At 33.1% G+C, this 14,392-nt stretch overlaps 1 protein-coding gene across 1 annotated transcript in view; it reads left to right on the top strand.

Moving 5' to 3' along the window:
* Positions 1-14,392, top strand: part of SP2353 (EGF like, fibronectin type III and laminin G domains protein pikachurin) — a 400,085-nt gene that overhangs the window by 252,704 nt on the left and 132,989 nt on the right. Inside the window, exon 7 of the mRNA XM_089646527.1 lies at positions 6,240-6,426. Coding sequence (XP_089502653.1) covers positions 6,240-6,426 — 187 coding nt within the window. The remainder of the gene's footprint in view (positions 1-6,239; positions 6,427-14,392) is intronic.

Raw genomic sequence — 14,392 nt, 5'->3', positions numbered from 1 at the left:
ATAAACATAATTGGTAAAAAAAATACCGCGGAGAGATCAACTGAAGACAACATAATAAGTAATGAGTAAAAGAAAAAATAAATGTTGTGTTCATTCAATTCCAAAGACATTTCCTAAAATATTTATCGGATGCACTTTTTATTAATGTTCTTGCAGCCAATGGAAACACGAGTTGTTGTAGCACTAGTGCAATAACCGTATGCCATTTGTTACGGCTAAAGTGCACTTTATCGGCCACTCCCGGTTTTAAAACCGGACATAAAAACGTGAATGTTTTCCCGATACCCTTATTAATGTTTCAATATTTATACCGGTGATTAAATTATTTGGTTTCGATGCTGTTTATTAATTGAGAGAGCTTGTTTATTCTGCTAAAGGAATATCATGTACTTTCATATACTTGTTGTTATTTTTTTTAATTCATTCTTTATTTCATTTCATTTTCATTCATTCTTTCCCTCTCGTCTTTGTCAGTATGGTTACCCTGTGATGGTGGCTGGCAAACCACAACAGGTACTTTGTTAAGCTTATTTAGTTTACATTAGAATGTTATCGTTGCCAACTATAAACGTACCGACCAACAATAATTTTAGTTTGAATAACTGTATTCAGTGTTAATTGTTGGCCATATTGTATAGTTTATATTTTTAATATCATATTAAATTTACAAGTACTTTTTTATTTCACTTGCACATCTCGACACAGAAATGCCCTAGTGAGATTAGCTGCTTATGATTTTACTGCATTAAACTATTTTTTAATAAATAAATGTTTTTTATTTTAAAGCAATAATTATTAGCCTAAAACACCAATAAAAATTGAAAAAATCTTGGTAGAAAAAATTCGTGCCGCCGACAGAAATTGAATCCGCAGCCATGATAAAATAAATAATAGTGTTTGAAAAGTCAAATAATTTCAACAATTTGTGGCTTTACATTATTTAAATGATTTTTTTAAACCACTTCATTGGAGTTATATAGGTCAGTCGGTTTCGGTTGCACATAACCTTCTTCAAGACAAGTGAAGAAAGTTGAGTGCAACCTAAACAAGTCGGCTTATTCAAATGAAGTCGTTTAAAAGAAATAATTATTATTTAAAAATAATATACTTTGTGTATGCATAAAAACCATGTCTCGTAAACATTAGTTTATCATTAAGATATATTTATTTATTAAGCCATTTGTACATCCAAGTTTATAAATGTCTAATTTATTATAACTTAATACATACATACGATCAATCGATGCAGAATGTATAGTTTCCAGCAACGCATTATATTATTGCATTTCTTTGTATGGTAGTCTGTTTTGTGTATTGACTTTGTCCTTTTTTGTAGCCTAATTTCAATTCACGTTCTTGCGTTATATCTGTAAATGTTCTTGTTTTATATAATTTTGTTTTAAATTATTTTAGTCATAGGTTGTTAATTATTTTATATATAAATATAAATGGGTATTAATGGGGTCAGTACCTATTTTACTGTCTACCAATTTTGTTCCTTTAATATTTTAGTTACTTTTGAAAAACCTATTTCGCCTAACTATTATTCTCGTTGCTCTATTTCCGAGACTTTGCAACATACTTTTTTATTTATTGATGTATAAAAAATAATCGATGAGCAGTAGTTAAAATGTGTAGCAATAATGGAGTGGTTTATAGTTATTGTAGTTTTTCTGGAAATGTATGACGAATTCTTCCAAAATTTTAATTCTTGAACAATTTTTTTTGTGTTTACTCAGCGTGCTTATTTAAGATTTGTTTGGAATCTAATATAACTCACCAAGTATTTCATATCAGTAAAATTTTCAATAAACTCACCATCAATTTTAATTTTGCTTTCTCTGGATGTGTTCTTATATCCAATTTTCACACATTTTGTTCTTTTTGCGTTTAATTTATTTATTTTTAGCCATCTTGATACATTATTCAGTTCATTGTTTAAAATAAATATTAATTCTTCATAATTATCTTCAATTATTTTATTTTTATTTTTATTTTTTTTGTAGAGAGACAAACAGCTTTAACAGAGCAAATATAAATATATATAAAAAAGTCTCCTATATTAGAATTGATTGGAGATGGAGTTTTATTGCATAAAAAAAATATATATATATTATAGGTGAGGAGGGGAGGAATAGGAATTTAGGATGAGGATAGGAGATGCTCTGTATACATTCCATACTATTGTATTAATTTTTGATCGTACGAGTTACTTCTAATCGATATTTGTGAAGTGTATTGCTAAAAATATCTATGTTTTGAAATTTAGTATTATATTGGGCACATATACGTGGAATTGGTGATTTTTTTCTAAAGTTAGTTCTATATGTAGGTAAATGAAACAAATAGGATTGCCGTGTTGATCTTGTTGGAATATGAATATCTATTAAATTGGTTAGCTCTGGTGAGTCGAGGCCATTGTTAAGAATTTTAAATAATAAGATTTGGTTAAAAATCAAACGTCGTGTGTGAAGGGAGTTGAAGTTGTGGTATTTAATAGTATCGGTGTAATTTAAGAAATGTAAGTTTTGTTTATAATTAATGTGTTTAAAATTTTTTTTTGAATTCTTTCGATTCTTTCAATGTGAGCTTGGTAAAAAGGAGTCCAGATCGGTGTGCAGTGTTCTAGGTGGGGACGGATGAACGCTGTGTAAAGGGAATATAGATTCTAAGGGTTGCGGAAAGGTTTCGTTAAACGTATTATAAATCCTAGCATTTTGTTGGCTTTGTTGATGATTGCATCAGTGTGTTGAATGAAGTTTAATTTCACATCCAGTATTACCCCAAGGTCTCTGATAGATTCTACTTCTTTAATATGTGTCCCGTTTAATGTATAATCAAAGGAAAATTTATTTTTGTTACGTGTAAATGATAATTTATTGCACTTTGAGGTATTTACTACAAGTTTATTTGATTCACAGTAGTCGAAAAGACGATTGAGATCCTCTTGAAGTTTAATGTAATCTTCGATTGATTTGATAACTAAGTAGATTTTTTTTTATGTTAACTTATCTCGGCAAATAGTCAAACTTTACTATAAAAAATGGTGAAAATAGAGGTCTGAGGACCGATCCCTGCGGTACTCCTAAATTATTCTCCGCTGGTTATTTACATTTGTTGCTTGTTTTAAGTTTTTCAAATACTCTTATATTTACTTTAATGGATACAGCTGAAAAACAGTTTTCTTAACAGTACTTCTCTATCTATCGTTTCAAATGCCCTTTCAAAATCCAAAAACATTGCTAAAATAAATGAATTACTATTTTATTTATTCCATCCTTCTATTCTTCAACGATTACCTTTAATGCTTTTCAACAAAGAGTATTAAATCTGAATCCTATAAAATATTGTGTTTATCTAAGTACTGCAAAATTTGTTATGTTATAATCACTTCAAGTATCTATTCATATTTCGATAACGCGTTGATTGTTTGAAATTCTTCACATTTTTTTGTATTTAAGAATAGGTTTAACAGTAGAAGGTTTCCATGACTGTGGATATTATATTTCTTCAATGGTCAAAATAATATTATTTAACGGAGTAGATCCACTTACTAAAAATGCATCTCTTATTATACTAATGTTAATCCGAATAAACTGGTCTATGATTTGATTTTGTGCCAGATGTTAAATAAATACGGTGCATTTATTTTTCTGAAGGCCAATAATTCTTCTTTATCATAGTTATCATTTGTGGGATTAACAACGAAGTTGGGCTTTAATTGGCTTGAGTGAATCGTTCTTCAGTTCCAATGTAAGATCGTCGTCTCGTCTTGCCACTTACGTGTTACGCAACAGTCGATTTTACCGCCCTAGCCACTCCAAAGTCGTTTCATATCAAAACTCCGGGTATTAAAACCAGAAAATAATCACGGTTTTACGCGCCCAGTATAATTTTAAATATTCACTCTAAGATGGCCATTCTGTATTACACTCACTCCGAGAACACCGCGTGATTAAATACTTTACAAGACATAAAGTGCCATCTAGCGGATTGTTGGGTAACCAGCTGATGATTAATTGTTTCCAAAATCTGCCGCTAGTCTCGTGTCACCTCCGACAGCTTGTCCGGTAGCAAGACTTGACGTAATGACAAATAAATTATTTCAAACACTTAAAGCTTAAAGCAACCAGATGAATTATTGCTAAATGTGGCTTCGAAAGCAGCCTTGCGTATTTCTTTTGAAAACGGTTTTAATTGTACCTGAAGCTCTGTCAAAAAGTATTCTTTTGTACAATGGTTAGCGCAATTTTATTGTTTTTGTGTTATTGTGGAATTCTTTTGTTGGTTTGAATGCCTTTTATATAAGCAATAATTTGTTATCCTTTGATAAAGATAAGGTTAAGGTTAAAGCACTAACCACATGATACGATTTAACGATTTATTTGTTTTGAACTCTCAGTTTACTATTCCTTACCATAACGTTTGAATAGTTAGTTACTATGTGCAAAGTTTTCGGAGTTTTGTACTTTGCGAATATTTATTTGTTTATTTATGAATAGGGACAGTTGTCGAGAGGATATTGAAAGTTCCCCTAAGTTAGGTAAGGTTTTGTCATTTTTTTATTTTGTTGTAACGCCCGGTGTTTAATCACCCTTCAATAAAAATCCGGGACCAAACAATACACTGTAAACTTTTATTGTTTTATTGGTATATATATGGTAGAGATGATTTCAGACCTCTGACCTTGGTAATAATGGTATTTATCTATCTCTGAATCTCTGTATTATCGACTGCTCTATTTCACTGTTACAAGTGCCATCTATGAATAATTTATTCATTTATATAGAATTAACGGTATGAGTGCCATTTACAAACATGAAAGTGAAAGTCATAGATAAAGTTATTAAGGCGATGTACTACGTCGTGTAATATTTTAAATTGAGCCGCTATCAATAATAACACTTACGTAGATGGCGCTAAGGTTTAAATTCCCGCTTAACACCATCCGCCTGTTTTGATTTATGCAAGAAAAAAACATGGCCAAAAAGTGACTTTTATTTTATTTTGTGGATGTTCAGACATAAATATTTTCATAATTTTATAAATTACTTAATTTGCCACATTATACAATAAAACTACAACCGAAAATGGGTTTATAAGTAGGAAATTTTGAACTTTAAAGCAGTTTTCACAGGCCTAATAAATTATTTTTTTCTGGGCTTATAAAAAGACTTATGTAAAAAAAATCGATTATTTCAAAGAACAAAATGTATTCTACTCGCAGTATTTAATTAAAGCATCTGAAACATTTCTATGCGACCAAATTTTCAAACCAATAACACATAATTTTGCATTACTACTTATGGCACCACCTTAAAAGAAATAAAGAAGAAACAAAAAAAACTATTATGCAGTGATCTCATTAATACATGCACTGCTAAAATGTTTAATCAATACAGTTTTATATCCCAGTAGAGTAATACTTAAAACATCATCTAACATTGCATACTAGTTACCAGTGGTGTGTAATCTATTTATAACAGAATTGTAGCCTGAAACGGTAGTATGATTGCTACAATAATACATACCTTGATCTAATGGTAGAAACATGGAAGTGAATCAACTTTAATGTATCAAGGCCAATATTATAAAATAAAATACAATAAAATATCTCATACTAATATTATCTGTGATAACACACCCTCCAACTGCTATTCTTAAATACGTAAGGTTTGCGTTTTCAGTACAAACGTCAAAAGGATACTATTCAACGCATTCTGCACTTCGCTGTACACGTCAGAACTGTGGGTAGATTACCCTGCATCCTAATGGCATAAGCTAAAAGTCGCTTACAATAATGCTTATCGCCAACTATTCCGCCTACCGAGATACTGCAGCGCTACGGAAATGTTCCTGGAGGGACGAGTGCACTCTTTCATAGAGCTTTTCCGCCACCATATAGTAAGCTTATGGAACAGACTACGCCAATCAAATAACACAATTATCACTGCCATGTTTGCATGGCAGTTATAATCTGATGGTCCTCGGGAGACGGGATGTTGAAATATCCTCCATAAACGGCTGCTTGCTCACATCTTTTTTCACTCAAATTCCGCATTTTTGTGCCTATCTATTGATTTTTTTTATTTATTATTTAAAAATATGGAAAGTATTGCATTGCAATATCCCTAAATACATTCTGAAATAAACTCTTGTTATTATTATTCAATCATAGTGCATTAAACAATACGTTCATTTCAAGAGTACAATACTAAAATTGTATTATTTTGTTCCAGGGACTCTTCTCTCGCATGACCTTCCTGGAACCAGTGTTCCTAGGCGGTGCTGGTAATATGAGTGGCCTAAGTCGACTACCGGTTCAGACTGGGTACACCGGCTGCGTCAGGAGTCTGGAAATCAACGGCAGGGAATACAGGTTCCAGGCCAGACCCAAAGGAGATGCGCTGGACGGGTTCGCAGTAGGTGAGTACAGAATTTGAACGAGGTTGAAATTGCTTCGTCGCATCGAATTAAGTAATAAAAAACATCGATTTTTTTTAATACCAAGTAGATAGGAATATTTTACAAAATAATAAACAGGAAAATCTATTGGTAAGCAGGGAGTCCGATATATTAGAGCATTTTTTAAGGAGAACGGCTGCATGCTTTTTCAAATCCAAAAATTAATTTTGGATTTGAGAACAAAATACCATTTTTTAAATCAAAACGTGTTGAAAATATGATACAAATTTAGAAATTATTTGTGAGTTGATGATCATTATTTATTAAAAGTTATTTTAAATCTATTTATATAAGGAAATGTGACTATAGCGGGTGGGCTCGCGAACGTACCTACAGATTGATGAAGTTTTGCACACTTCGAAAAACAACCCGCGTCACCATTTCCCCACCCCGTATTTGATAATTCGTGATGAAATTCGCATTTTAAAAATAAGAGTTAAATTATTTTCTACGTCTGATTTCTAAAAAAATCTGTTTAAAGCCCCGGAAACGCCAGTAACTATAACAGCACTATAACTTTTCTGTGACATTATCTACCTACATAAAAAAAATCTTACCAAAAACCATTGAAAACAAAAACGCGACAAACTTATGATGCATCAAACCATTCAAAATATGACGACACGCACGTTGAGAACATACTCGTATTGTCTATAAAGCACCTGCAAAGCTGTTCCATTAATTATCCCCCATCCCAAGTAAGTTGTAGAAGTATATTATGTTAGTATTTACGACATCCTTCAGAGCAGTTAGGGTTCTAAGTTTCGAGTTAAAAAACGGGCATTTTTGAAAATTGATAAATTGAGAATAGTGATATATTGTTCCTTTCTTTGATGGTGCTGTTATAAATAGTGTCATTAAAAATCAAATTTAAGCTTGAATGTATGTGACCTCCTACATAACAGTACTATCAGAGATATGTTTCGGCTTAAACCAAATAATTAAATCGAATAAATAATTCTTTAATTAATGTTATATGGAGAACAGAACGCGGTTCACGCTAACAAATAATGTCCGGAGAAGTGAAGCTAGTAGTCCACAATGAATTGCTGGTACCTACCCTGATGTGTGGCAGATAGACATGGAACTGACAGAGGAAAGATGAATGTAGACTGAATGTTATATAAATGAGATCCCTGTGGCGTTAGTGTAGTAAAACCATTTGTGATTCTTAAAAAAATGTGGAGATTTGCAAAGAATGCAAGGCTAATGTAATCGTAATGGTAAGAATAAGAATGCGACGTTTCGATGGTTTGGTAATGTAGAGAGAATGAACGAACAAAGGCGTGTAAAGAGAGTATATGATGTCGGGGACACCCGAAGACGACAGGATACTTGATTCATAAACATAAAGTATATATGAGACGATACATGAACGTGAATGAAGCAAGGAGTGTGTGCCAAAACCGAGTTGTTTGGCGGTCCGTCCTGTCCGCCTGCCCCTGCGGGAAAACGGAGTTATGGTTAGTTAGTTATTTATCTTCAAATATATATAAATTAAATTGAAGTGTAATCAATCATAAGCTCAACATATATGATTGTGGTTAACTTAAAACCTCTGGGTATAAAGCTAAGAAGCAGACCACCCCACGAACCTCTCATCAAACTAATAATATGATTAGTTTAAGCATATAAATGGAAACGGAATCCTTCATCATTGTGCTAACAACATTTTCCGCCTATAATAATGGAAGTATGAGGAATTCAAATAATGTCAGGTTGTTCCTATCTCGGTAACGTTTGTCGTTCAAAAAATAAAAAGGTTGGTATACCGTTGCAAATAAATTATACACTGCGCTCAATTTTACTTTAAACTCAAAGTAAAATTGAGTGATGCGGAAAGAATTTGAAAGATGCAATTAATGAGTTGATTCATCGTATATAATATAGGGTTTTCCAATAAGAGGTGTTATTTTGTATAGCCCGCTATTTCGGTAGATGTTACTTTTGAAGCTGTCATTTTTTGACATTTGACAAGTAGAAACTACGCCATTAATAAAAATGGAACGATTCACGCTTCAACAGCGCATTTGAATTATTAAAATTCACTTGGGTGAATCAAATGCAAATCATTTTAAGTGATGAGGCCCATTTGCACCTCGGTGGTTAACAAGCAAAATTGTCGCATCTGGGGCTCAAAAAACCCAAGAATTATTATTGAAAAGCCTCTCTATCCTCAACGTGTGACTGTTTGGTGCGGGTTATGGTCCGGCGGAGTCATTGGACCTTACTATTTCGAAAACAAGGCTGGAGCAACAGTTACGGTGAATGGATTGCGCTATCGAGAGATGATTAATGATTTTTTATGGTCGGAATTGGATGGTATTTATCTGGACAACGTTTAATTTCAACAAGATGGCGCTACGTGCCACACAAGCAACGGAACCATTGATCTTTTAAGATTGAACAGCAAAATAACACCTCTTTCCGGAAAATTCTGTATATTTCTCGATGTTTGTTTCACGATTACGAATTTTTCTGCACTGTAGTGAAAATGGCCACCGGTGACCGCAAAAGGTTAAATTTATGTTAAAAATTGTAATATTTAATTAATGAAGACAACATTAGCGATTTCTAAACGAAAATCTGAAACAGAAAAATCAGAAAAGGATACGGTCACATCCAGGACTCGAACCCAGGACCCTTGTCTTTCCGGGACACCGCTCTACCAACTGAGCTAGTGGGACCCTATCCCCCTCGGTCACTTTTAACTGTATCATACTTCGAATAAGAACTACCTATGTGACCGTATCCTTTTCTGATTTTTCTGTTTCAGATTTTCGTTTAGAAATCGCTAATATTGTCTTCAATAATTAAATATTACAATTTGAGGTTTTACTCAATAAAGTTATTCCAAAAAATAAATAAAAAATTGTAATTGACTCAGTTGCAGTATTCTCAAATTTCGAACTTCCTTGCATTGCGATAAATTTCAATATTGGCCTGATGCCATAGACATATGAATATTAGTAGACCTGCCCTAAGTGATTAAAAGCGTATTATCCCCACTCCCCATACCGGTTCCATTGGAGCCGGCTGGGCTCGCGTATGGCCTCAAGTAAAATTTGAAAACGTGACGTCATCATTCTTGTGCGAACTATGGTCGAGGCATCATCGGTTCATTTTACGAAATAACACGGCAAAATGTTGACTTGTGATATGAAAACTTGTAAAAATAGATGTGAAAAAGAGAATAAACCCAATTGTCGTATTACATTCCATAAGTAAGCATTATTTTACTTTATTTTAAGCTTATTCACACCGTACTATATAGATCAGTTTTAGAAGCATATACTATCACATCACAATGTAGCGATTCTCAAGTGTGCTCATCGTTGTTTACTGGGGTAAGTAAATTATGAAACATTTGTAAAAGTGTCTTAACTAAATACTCTGAAACTAACTACGACTCTGCAAACAGAAGAAATTTACTTTGCCGAATTTGGACTTCGCAAATTAGTTCATAACGTGGCGAGTAATTTGCGCTCCCATGTAAAAATGTCTATTCATTCAAAAGCAGATTTTACTTTTAAGAACTAAATGGTGATATTATAATGCGAGATGCCTATTTACTGTCAGATTGATTTATTGACGAATCACAGTCAGCTTAACCCCCTTCGTTCTTCAACAGTTGATTTTACCCCTCGCCATTATCTTCTCGTCTATTAATTCCTATGTCTGTGCCTGATGCTCTTTTGTTTTGAAGTGTTTTGTAAAATAAAGAAAAAAATGTGGACAACTGCTACTAATGATGACCAATCGGGAGTTAGTGTTTTAGTTGTATATTTGGGAAGTATGTTTACGAAAGACCGAACCACTCATGTGCAACGAGCAACGCCGGGAATGATATTAAATTGTTGATGATTTTCACTTCCTAGACTACGTGCACTCCGGATTATTGCCACGGGGTCCAGGAGACCCATAATGTGGTAGAAGATCACGTTTAAAGGTTCTATTCCAGCCCCGAGGGGGATAACTCGATGGGTTTACTGTGAGTGCATCTCGTGGAATTGCGAAACACAACCGTTTACCGCCTCAAGAAATTCTCTGGAGAAATTAGTAGTCTAAAAGTTGACGATAAGTTGAGAATATTTTATGCTATCGGTAATGGCTTCGAGGTATTAATTGAACGAGGTCGTCTCCTGCAATAAAATTGCATGTTTTCAACATTTGTATAATAATTGTAACATTTGTATTGAATTTTGCGACCGGCTGAATAGCATGTCCGTGAATTTTCGGGGCAATATTGAATAATATTGTTTAGCATATAAATTTACGGGGACACAATTGGATATTTGATTGTATCTTTGTTCAGTTTTAAAGCTCATAACTTCGTTATTAGTGGAAATATTGAAAAACTAATTTTACCTACATGTGTATCAAAATATAATATTATGAGAACACATGATTGTACATGATCATTAATTTACCAGTGGTACTAATTAAATAATTTGTGAAGATTCGAAAGCGGTTAGATGATTAACCTCTCCAGCGTATTAGGGTCATATATTATGACCGGGAATCCATATTATATAAAATTATTTTTATATTTTTTTCAATCATGACACCATTAGGAAAATCCTAAAAAATAGCCAATATGAATAATTCAAGTTTCGCGTTAAAAAATAGTTTAACTTTAAAAAATATTTTATATTATATGAACGAGATAAAAGTGAAGTTACACTTTTCTTACAAATTCCCCAAACAAAACGAATGTGTTTACGAAACTTTATTAACTGGGTTAAGTAGGTTAGGTTTAAATTTTTTTTCATTGTTTCTAATGACTTTACATCACTTTTTAAAAGTGTGTTGAATTGTCACTGTGTTGAGTTATCAACACAGTGACAATGGAACCATTTTATGCTGTCCTCATTTTTGTATCGAGTGATAGATTGGTGAATGTTTTTATTGCATTGTATTTGTGGTGTCTTTGTCCAAAGCTTGTTTTTTTGTACGCTTGTCTAACTGGTCTGTACGTGATAGCCTAAAGTAAGTACCTACATGGTTACTACACAAAAAAGGGCATGTATTAGCAAGTTACTAGCAATCCCTTCTTAGTCTAATTCTCATTCTTTATTTACATACATGTGTTATTTATATTTATAGAGATTTACTCTTTCTTATTAAAACTGCTTATGTTTTACGCACGCCTAGTTTATCAATACCTAATACTGTTGTTTAAACTATATTTTGATATGTTATTATTATGAGATGTAAACGCTAGCATTTATGTAAATTTAAAGTTCCTACGAAGTTTCCTGTTTTTATGTAACTATATATGTAATATGTATGTAACTATATATGGATGTTCCATGTACATATTGATATATGTATGTGTAAGCATATATATGTACCCGCCTCAAAACAGAAATCTTCTAGTGAGGCGGGTTACTTTCATGTTTGTGATTATGATTTTGTTATTGCAATAAACGCCTGGGTTGCCGGCAATTAAAACAATTTGGAAAATACTTTGCATTCAAATCTAGTCATCAAAAGTGTTATGTCCATTTAAGCAACTTTTCAATTGTTGTTTCCACCAGGGCATAAAACACGAAGTATTTTTAAATTCTATTGCATTTCTGAAATTGAAAACTCATATTTTAATAAAGTTTGTTTGTGCTCAAGTTGCGATTTGAACCTGTGATTTAGAGCCAAAAAGCTTTCCTTCCTACCGCGGAGGTCGTCAAATGATCACACATCAAAATAAAGTTGTTTATTTAAGTGTAAGTATACGTAAAGTACCCATGTATAATATATAATTGGTTTGAGGAAAAAGTCAAGTGCACAGTCAGCGGCCAGATCGGCTGCTGACTCAGTATCTCGTGTAATGCAAAATGACCAAAAGTCTTTTGGCGAAGAATCGTTTATTTATTTTTTATTTTAATTATCAATATAAAGTTCTTTTACAGGTGTTTTTCGATATCTGTCTCACTGGGATATACCTGTGTCCAGACAGAGGTATTGGATACATAAATTAGTGTTTACATATTATTTGATACATATAAGATTTCATTACATTAAATGACAATGTGAAAATGATAAAAAATAAAAATAAATGAATGATAAATTGGTTCATCATCGAGTTGGAGTACATACTTATTAAGGGTTTTTTATAAAAAATTTGATCTTGGATCTGTCTTGGTTGATGATCCAAGACTTGGTCTGTTTTATATTTTTTTTTAAAATTCAGTCTAATGGCTAGTGGGAGAGCATTATATAGCCTTGTTGCAAAATATCTAAAATTTCTCTGGCCAAAAGTTGTTTTATCGAAAAGGATTTGTAAGATATTATGTCCTTTAGTTCTAGTATCACGACCAACTGTTTGGGTTTATATGGAGAAAAAAGATTTAATGTTGTGAATTAGATATAATAATGTTTTAAACGACCCCATAAGATTCCCTAACAATTTATAGACCACTATCGGAATGTTTCATGTTATTTTACTACTTACTACTTACTACTAATAAATCACCGTCGATCCTAATTTTTACAAAGACGAAATTATTTCAACCGCTGGATTCCGAAGACATAATTCAATCGACCCTCAAAATGATATTACGCAATTGAAACAAATTATCACTGCGTGTAAAGAGGAACATAAGGCAATTATGAAAGCCCTAAGGCAGGGGTCTTCAACCTTAACATAAAGGTTGGTTTCCCACTTCAATAGCTTTTACGTGATGCCTATGCGTATTCATATCCTAACTCCAGGTGTACTCAAGGACTGGAAGAAAGCTTTCTTTTTATTGGTCTCGTGGTAGTAAAATGTGGTTGGTCGACGTTTTTTCGTGACGTAAAAACGGATAGACCCTAAGTAGAGAAATTTCTTCGCACCGTAAGCCATTATAAGTAGTTAAAAGTCGCGAAATTAGAGTGGAGCAGAACAACACAAACCTTTATTATGATTGTGTGCTTAGTGCATATGAATACACTTCCGAAAATGAAGTATTTGCGATACGTCACTGAAAATCAGAATTTAAGTCTCGCTAGGGCCTGCTTTTGTTTTTTGCGAAAATGTAAATGAAGTGTAAAAGTTGATCATTTTGGAATAAATATATTTTTGAAAGTTATTCGAAAAGCCTGACAAATGTTAAATCTATTTGATCGACTGTAAGCTGATGACTAATGGCTGATTGACTATGCACATACCCAGTTATGTTAATGAGCTGCAAATTTGATTTTCAAATATTTTTTGTGGAAAAATCGAATTATATTTTATCCCATACGCGATGCCTGGCAGTGAATCATCGAAATTGATTTTTATTGAAGTTTTCATATTTTTCAAATATTTTATTGTTATTAAAATATAAACAAAGCTGTGTTCCGTTACGCCGTTTGACAGGCCGTGTGCTAACCAATCGTATCGTCAGAATTTGAACTGTGTAGTTTAAGTTCGCACACGTCAGCTAAAACCACGGAGAGCCGTGAGCCGAACCAGTCGCAAAAAAACCGTTCGTCCTGTCAAAACACCATCGCCGGTTGTCTTATCGGAATAATCATAATACGTATTTTTTATCACAATTTAATTTAAAATAACGAGTGATAACGAACCACAATCCCGTTCCAGTGCTGACAGATGAGGCTTATGCAGATTTCACCGGTAAGTTGATTGTGAAGTAACTTTACGCATTGTGTTTTCGCATTTGCCTGTCACAAGCTATGGACTTCATTTATACTTTATCTGTGTGGAATAGCCCTTTAAAGTGCGGCTATTCCAACCCTTGTTCGTTCCTCAAACAAGAAGTATATAATAAATTTTTTGAAATCATCGTCATTTATAATAAATACATTGCCAATTTTTAGTGAGGATATAAGCAAATATAACGCATAGCGTTTTGGCGGCCGGGCGGAAAGAGCCGACGATTCACGAGTCACGGGGCTGGCTGAATGAAATCGAATGTTCCGTGCAAGTGCGTCGTCCCGTCTT

Source organism: Hesperophylax consimilis, chromosome 24 (genome assembly GCF_061612785.1).
Source record: "Hesperophylax consimilis isolate HC1 chromosome 24, BYU_Hcon_1.0, whole genome shotgun sequence".
Taxonomy (NCBI): domain Eukaryota; kingdom Metazoa; phylum Arthropoda; class Insecta; order Trichoptera; family Limnephilidae; genus Hesperophylax; species Hesperophylax consimilis.
The sequence above is the reverse complement of the archived record's forward strand: the minus strand, read 5'-3'. Positions and strand labels throughout refer to the sequence as shown.